Source organism: Ictalurus furcatus, chromosome 11 (assembly GCF_023375685.1).
Source record: "Ictalurus furcatus strain D&B chromosome 11, Billie_1.0, whole genome shotgun sequence".
Taxonomy (NCBI): domain Eukaryota; kingdom Metazoa; phylum Chordata; class Actinopteri; order Siluriformes; family Ictaluridae; genus Ictalurus; species Ictalurus furcatus.
The window spans coordinates 15,335,366-15,344,017 of NC_071265.1; the positions used below are offsets into that span (position 1 = coordinate 15,335,366).

Genomic DNA, 8,652 nt, shown 5'->3' on the forward strand with positions numbered 1-8,652 from the left:
CTGCTGCTTATGTTTCATTTTAACTTTGAGGGCTTTAGATTGAAACCTTTTGCTGTTGTTTTTCTTCTTCTGAGTCAAGCACTTAACATGCCCCAGCTCTTACAAATCTCATGTCCAGTCCTTAGAATATGTGCATTTGCCTCTCGAGTAAGAAGCCGGCATGGTTTGTTTTGACTGACAGATTTTCAGGCTTTCACTATATATTTCATGTTCGCTTCGGTAGCCCAGTCCGTTCAAGCTTTGTTTTGATTTGGAAGAAAGTTTGCAGTAGTGGAATCTCTGCTATCCATTTCAGCCAAAAAAACAGACCGAGACTGCAGGCATGCTTACACTGTGTTATTCATTTCAGCGTGGCTTTAGCAAGTTGTCGAGATGCCAAGACCTCACAGCAATGGTGCCAGACTGCACTTTGTTTCTGCCTCCTTCTTATCATTTTCTTCCTTATCCAAACTGTTGGAGTAACCCCAGCATGGATTCTCTTCATGCCATTTCTGCCAACAAGATAAAACAAGCTCTGTTTCCATGTATTCCTGTCATCTTGCCATCTTGCATTCTATGGTTGTTTCCAAACTTCTAAATTGGGTCAATTGGATATTGTCGGGCAACCATGGCAACGCAGGGTGCTGGACTTCAGGACTTGGCTTTTTTCATTGTTTCAGGCCAAGAGAAATGGCGCATTGTCTGAACTTTGGTGACAAGCCAAGCGTTACTCTCACAGGACAGAAGCTTCTCTGCGGTAGTCCTAGAGAGCTGCCAAAGATGGTGGCCTGCAGGGGCCATGTGGGTCAGGTCTTTGGAAAACCATTCAGTCCACCCCCTGGAGTGGACTTGAGCTCTGTCAGCTAGTGTTAAATCACTTTTCAGTGGGGAATTGTGGGAAAATGAGTTTCAGCCTCTACCTGCATTAGGGGGCAATCAAAATATAAAAGACTTCAGACGCAGTCAGGGAAATAAAGTTGGAAATGTCTCGAGTGGAGTGTAGGCGTTTGATTTTCAGGGAAATGTGCTTCAGATGGTTGTCTGAATTGAAAGGTCTTTTGAGGCAGTGGTCTTTGTTTTGCCCTTTTTCCCTTTGTGAGACTGTATTGGATGTATTGCTCAAAGGTTCAGCTTTAAAAACTGTAAATTGTAGAGAATGCTCCGTAGGGTTATACTGTTGGCAGAGTAAAGAGAAAAAAAGGTTTCTTACTTGGTTCATTACATGCAAACACCAAGGCACTTTTCAGACATCTTTATGCACTTTCTACTCTTATAATAACCGCTTATTTTCCCTAGAAATCTTACCCTAGTACTGCCATGTGTTTTTTTTTTTTTTTTTTCTGAGAATTGTTTGATATTTAACTTTAATGAGTTTCTTTTATTAGACTTTAAGCATCCTCTAGCGTTAAGACATCTTTTGGTCAAACACAATGTTTATTTTAAACGCTCCCCAACATCATTTATCTGCATGTAGGTTTTCAATAGCAATGTTTAATGCATAACAAGCATACGCACATACACAGTATTGTGTTTAACGATCCAGTGGATTCCCTGTTCCTGCTGTCTGTTGATAAACTCCAGTGCGCACGTGCAGTATCTGAATTTTCAACAGTAAATAGTCATGTTTGTGTGGGGATGGAAGTGTCCCACTGCTTTAGAGGGCAGGGTTTCTGGTCTCAGGACTTCAGTACATCACATTCACGCTCAGCATGGGGGCTGGTATACTCACATGGTCAGTACGCACAATGACTCAGTGTATTCGGGGTGTTTTTCCATTGCACATTTAAAAACAAGTGTGCGGAACTTATCATTCTACTTCATTTTCACAGTGGTGGCTTAGCGGTTAAGGCTCTGGGTTACTGATCAGAAGGTCGGGGGTTCAAGCCCCAAGCTGCCGCTGTTTGGCCCCCAAGCAAGGCCCTTAACCCTCTCTGCTCCAGGGGGCGCTGTATCATGGCTGACCCTGCACTCTGACCCCAGCTTCCTGACATGCTGAGGTATACGAAGAAAAGAATTTCACTATGCGGTAATGTATACATGACCAATAAAGACTCATTATTATATGATGAAGAAACCTTGAGAGGAACCAGACTCAAAAGGGAGCCCATCCTCATCTGGGTGACACTGGATATTAAATTATGAATAAATCCCTTCTATAAATGCGCTAATACCACATGATTAAAGAGTGCAGTTGTGTAACCAGGAAAATGCATTACAGTTTTTACATGAAGTCTGTCTTGTTGAACTTCTCCACTGTTCGTTGATGGAGACTTGAGTGCAAAACTGTTTGTGGTAATTGCAGTGCTAAGGCTATAATACATTTACATTTATTCATTTAGCGGACGCTTTTATCCAAAGCGACTTACAAATGAGAAAATACAAGCAAAGCGATATATCAAGCGGAGAACAATACAAGTAGTGCTGCCATACAAGATCCAGTAATTGAGTTCCAGAATAGCAATTATAGTCCTAGCCATCATAGCATAACTGTTCATATGAATCGAGGTCCAAAGCCATCTTTATGGTTTTTAAGTGGTACCATCCTCAGCAATCCCAGTGATCTTTAGGCTGCACCACGTGGGGACATCCTCAGCAGCAGCATGTAACTTCCAATTGATGAGAACTCCAGCCAGAAGTAGGGCATCAGGATGGATCAGGCAGGTCCGGAGAGCAGAAGGGGTGAGGATCACTGGTATCTCAGGAGTATCATGTGTAGCTCAACAGAAAGAGCGAGGGAGAAAGAGGGAAAGAGAGGGAGAGATTATTAGGTATGCTTATTGTCCCGTAATTGTTAAGGACAATGTACTTTGCGTGAGTGCAAGCAGGGACTCCGGCAAGACTGTTTATGACTGCATAACTAAGAGGGAGAGCTTGTTTTGGATACCCAGGCTACTGATTTGTCCATCCCGATAAAGTCTTCGGAAATTTTTCTTTATTTAAATAGTGGATCTGAAGCAAGTACTTGTTAAGTATCATAAGGTCAGCTTTAGTCAGCTCTCAATCCTCATCCAGCAGCCAGCTCTCCCGTAATGTAAGACGCTACCATAATGCTACCAACCAGAGAGGATGAAGCCAGCCAACTGCACCTTTTCGAACTGCTCCGACAAAAGCACTATCTGCCGTCTTCCGCATATATGAGCTCAAAGACGAACCTGTTTGTCACTGTGATTAACAGGGGAGAGAGAGTATTCCATCACCAACCACCCAGAGATCACTTCAAATTTTGCTCCCTTGGCTCCAGCATATGGATGACTGTGCTATCATCGGATATCGCGAGCTTAATTTCATTACGTGAGATCACTTGATAGGTCGTATTTCTTATTAGTGGCTAAAAGCTTATGCCATTATCTTTTATATTCACCGTAATCTGAAGGAGCATATAAAACTCAATTAGAATTTGTTAAGCACTTGCAAAACATTCCAGTGTGCGCCGAGAGTGATAAAGTATTTTAAAGGTGCAGGCGTGTTTCCTCCTTATGTGTGTTTGATTTGTTTATTAGAAGCCTGGTAAAGAGGTCTCTGCACATTTTAGTCTCACATGAGAAATTTGCCACGAGTTCACCCTTTCCTTCCTTGATATCAAAGTCGACTCACTTTCCACCGGCTCGCTCTGGCACATTTTTTTGTCGTGGCAAGCTATTTTTTATTTTCTCCCTCTCCCAACCTTGAAAGCCACCTCTCGTCACTTAATTACTGCAAGCCACAACAGTGCCGTTCCAATGACTGAATTGCATACAACATTATCCCTCACCCAAAAAGGAGCCTTTGTTTGCACCATAAGCACACATTCTCTTAGCACAGAAGGAGAGTGAGTGAGTCAGGGAGAGGGAGAGAGAAAACAAGCACGCCTCTGCAGCACTAACTCAATAATGACTTCCCACGGGGAGAAAGAGAATACTGCGTGTGTTTGAAGTGCCGCTACTTCCATGGGACTTCCTGCAGCAACATCGCTCCAGGAAGCACCTCACTGGTTTTTATAGACCTAGACACTCAGCTGGAGGAGCTTCTACAGTTGCTTTCAGGTGTGTTTATGGGATCATGTTGCGCTTGCCATCTTCTGGATTGTCTGAAGCTCATGGCTTGAGGCCATATTGAAAGAACACCTCTGAAGAAGAAAGCTGTTGCTTAATCAACTTTGCCCTGAAGGACATTATTCTTTTGACTCGTATTGACAATAAGGAATATGAACCTGGTTCAGGATTTCTACTACACGGAATTGTGTTGCATGTATACGGATGGGTGGCTCAGCTCTGACTAGGAACTTTGTAGAATTCTCAGGAGATTAGGTTACATACTGAAGGCTTTCTAGTCCTTGTTTGCAGGCATGTTAGGCGTTATTGATTGCATGATCACTGCGAATCTATCTGGAAGGCTGTTGTGGTTTTCTCGCACGACGTGGGAGGTTTGCGCATTTAAGCATTCTTGGGTTGTGGAGTTTGTTTACCTTGTCAGTCTTTCACCACATGAATACGCAGACACAGACTCGGCGGCACACTCCCTAACTCGCTCCCCTGCCTCACTGTAACAGATTGTTCTTTTCTCCGCCTTATACCATCCTCAAACCTGTGGCTCCTGAGCTGTAGCACTCGAGGCTAAAGCGCTGTATAAACAGCCTCCTCCAGAGGCATTAGCTGAACTCTCCCACTCTCAATAGCTCGCTTTGCTCACCAAGCGGGAGATCATTAGCCCCGCTCCTTAATAAGGAGGCATCTCGTGTCTCAGTGGTAGGTTAATTGAAGCGGCGATGGTTACGTTCCCCCCACCCACCCACCCAGTGAATAAGCCACGACCTCAGAAGCACTCTGGACGCTCTGATAATCACCATGCCGATGTAGACCGCTAGCTGTCTGGAGTGCACAGTAGCAGCCACTTGAGTTTTGGCAGCGACCCGGACTTGTTCAGCGCATGAATAATGCATGTTTCTGGGGGCCCCCTTGCATTATGAGCTTTACATGCAGCACATTGTAGCAGATTTTTCTTTCCTCTCGAATGGGAGCTTTGTCATGTTACTCAGTGTAGCCCTTGTCCTTAGGAGAACTTGAAAGCCGGAGCAAGTTGTTGTATTTATTTAAAGCTCTGCACTTGGTTGGGAAGTATTGTGCTCTTTTACAAGTGGCATGTTTGCAGGGAAATTGGGATGTCAGAAGAGGGGATGTGCTGAAATGTGTCAAATGGTGGCTATGCAAGTGAGTGCAAGTAAGTTTGTCTGTGTGTGCGTGTGTGAGTGTGAGAAACTGTCTCGCTCCTAAAATAATTATTCCACCAGAGAGCAGGACTGATAAGCATGCACTGAAGTGCTACTATGGACTTCTCCCAACTGTAGCCATGGAGACAGCATTTCTGTGAGGTGAATGCTAACATCGCCTGTGTACTGCCTCCTTTACTCACACACAAAACTCTAAGTATATCTGACAGGCCATGCCAGGAAACAAAACAACTTTATCCCCCACACTAAAGGTTCACTGCCTAGTTGATTAAGGATAATAATAAGTACATTGCTTTTTTTAACCCTTGTGTTCTGTTCACTACTCAAGGGCATGGCCAGAATTTTTACAATGGGCTGGCCAGGTTAGACCAAATGACTTTATTGTGATGGAATTGTGGAATTGTCATGAAAGACATGAAAGGCACAGACCTAACCAACATTTGTTTGTCATCTAACAAGTGACAAAAAAGTCATATATAACATAGCAGCTTGAACTATGCTACCATTGCAGATTCAATATCATTAACTATCAGTAACGAATTATAATCTGTAGAAATCCAGTGTTATATCTCCAAATAATGAATATTGTTAATGTGAAACAAACAAATAAATAAATAAACTTGACCAGTGTTTGCTCTTCTGTTTGTTTATTGTGGTCAGGGACTTTTTCACTTCTGTATTTGACTAACTAAACTTCCTTGTTCCTGTACGGCATTATACTCGTTGACGATCCATGCTGGTCATAATGAAATATACTTTGAAATTTCTGGGAGCTGTAGTGAGTGTTCCGGTATTATTCAAACTAGCCTATTACAGCGAGGTTTACCAAGTTGTTCTGTTTCACGGAATATGACATTGGCAGGTGCACTGACTAACAATAACAACATCTGGCAGAAAAACAGTCCCAAAACATTAAAGAGCCACCACCATATTTAACCGTGGGCCAAAACCACCTCTGGTGTTTATTGCCTAAAAGCTCTATTTTGGTTTCATCTGACCATAGAACCCGACCCCATTTGAAGTTCCAGTAGTGTCTGGCAAACTGAAGACGCTCGAGTTTGTTTTTGGATGAGAGTAGAGGCTTTTTTCTTGAAACCCTTCCAAACAACTTGTGGTGATGTAGGTGACTTCGTATTGTACTTTTGGAGACTTTCTGACCCCAAGACACAACTAACTTCTGCAATTCTCCAGCTGTGATCCTTGGAGATTTTTTCTCCACTCGAACCATCCTCTTCACAGTGTGTTGAGACGATATAGACACACGTCCAATTCCAGGTTGATTCATAACATTTCCAGTGGACTGGAACTTCTTAATTATTGCCCTGATGGTGGAAATGGGTATTTTCAGTGCTTGTGCTATTTTCTTATAGACACTTCCCATTGTGTGAAGCTCAACAACCTTTTGCCGCACAACAGCTATATTCCTTGGTCTTACCCATTGTTATGAATGACTAAGGGAATTTGGCCTATGTGTTACCTCATATTTATACCCCTGTGAAACAGGAAGTCATGTAAAATATCAATGGGAATATACTTCAAATATATTTTTCTCATATGAATTCATAGTTCATGAATTCATAGAATTCCAATAATTGTTGCACACCTATATTTAACAGATTTTTGTTTTAAAAACCTGTGTTGTGTGTGTAATTGTTTGACATCCATGACAGCAGAGTATTTTTGTGAATCCTTTTAACAAAATATCAAAAGGTTAAACAATAAAGACAATTTTTCACAGCCTTCTTTGCTCATATTTACCCAATAATTACCAATATTAGTAGAGGGCACGGTATTTGTTTTATTGTTGTAAAAAGCAGCTGGTGTCAGTTGATTTTTCACCACTTTTTTGTAACTTTAAAAAAAAAAAAAATATATATATATATATATATATATATATATATATATATATATATTCTCCGGTCAAAATGAGCCAAGCACATACATTTTTAATTTGACCCGAACAGGATGACGAGGGGTAAAGGAGATTCCCAAAGCCAAAGGAAATGCAAACAACCCAAGACAAATGTAATATTAAACACAATGACCAGAAAAAAAATCACAGGATAGGAGGGGATATGATAGTAGGAGGAACCTTATCACAATACATTTGTAGATCATTACATCCTTTATTCACTCCTGTGTGTCTATGTAAAAAAAAAAAAAAAAAACTCCGATCTCATCTGGTCACCTTTGTTTCTCCCTTCAGGTCCAAGCACATGGTGGCCCTGGCTGAAGCATTAAGCAAAGCTGAGCTGAACAAGAATGACCTGGACCTGGAGCTGCAGATTCTGGAGGAAGCCGCTGAGATGGTGATTGATGAGGAAGAGGAGGAGCAAATAATGAAGATGGCACAAGAGCAAACGAAAGAATGTGAAGAGGAGGATGAGTCCAGCAGCAGTGAGGAAGAAGAGGATCCGAAGAGTGAAGAAGAGGAGCAAAACGGTAAAAATATACCAGATGGACCAGCGATGACTTGCCCCTGTTCTCAAATGCTTGAGCATGAAGAAAGCCTGATCCAGGAGCTGGGAGAGAAGCTAGAGGAGGAGCTGAGGAGCAGAGAGGATGTGCCTCAAATAACCGTTACTTCCAGCAGCACAGCAAGAGAGGAAGCGGGAGGGGTGGAGGGACTGAGAAAGACAGACGACTCCCAGCTCCCTGTAGCTCTGGATGGAGTTAAACACGACACAGCTCTGTTAGAGCATCACCAGTTTAACGTACGCATCTTGAATACTGAGGAACTGGACAGCGACGATGAGGACGAGCCGAATCAGTGAGTGTTCACACGGATCTAAGATAAAATGGCCATTAACGGAGTGTCACGTGGTTTGTCAGTGCTGAGGAGTAATTTCCTGAAAACACTTCAAATGAATGTAGTATTGAATACTTTTCTTTCTTTCTTTTTATTGTAATGCAGTTGGTTTTGAATTGTTAGAAAATGTTCAATCTTACATTTCAATCATAGCTTGTATGAAATTTTTTCTTATTAAAATCCTGTGTTACGGCTCTTGTAGTTGTAGTTATTCAATTCGTACACCACCAGTAATCATTCTGTTCCCATTTCTGTGTAGCTGGGATTTCGTGGCCTTGTCGTTTTTGGAACATGCCGAACCATAGTGTGTGATGGTGTCAGCGCTCAGATCCCGTTTGTGTTGAAACCAAACTCGCACTCCTGTCAGCCCTCGATGCTGACTAATGGAAGATTAGCTCGTTTCAGCTGAGCTGTGTTGTCTCTTTGGAAGTAAAACAGCAAGGGGCGGTCGCTGAACGATAAACGAGGAGGGAAGGCATATCAGCAGGAAATGTCAACTGCAGCCCTGAGTAGGTCTCAGGGGGGAAAGTGTCTAAAGCTGGGGGAGATTGCAGTTCCAGCTGAGCTATTGCTAAAGATATTACACAGCCACTATTTAAACCTTTTTTCTTTTTTTTTGGCAGATACTTCCTTTTTGCTGCTTTACCGTTTTGTGCCC

General features: G+C 42.4%; 1 protein-coding gene across 2 annotated transcripts in view; it reads left to right on the forward strand.

Moving 5' to 3' along the window:
* The window catches only part of shq1 (SHQ1, H/ACA ribonucleoprotein assembly factor), a 69,479-nt gene extending 61,291 nt beyond the window's left edge, over positions 1-8,188 (forward strand). For both annotated transcript variants that reach the window (XM_053637029.1, XM_053637030.1), the window contains one exon: positions 7,392-8,188. In XM_053637029.1, the coding sequence (XP_053493004.1) occupies positions 7,392-7,959 (568 nt within the window). In that variant the 3' untranslated portion in view covers positions 7,960-8,188. The remainder of the gene's footprint in view (positions 1-7,391) is intronic.
* The last annotated feature ends 464 nt before the right edge of the window (positions 8,189-8,652 follow it).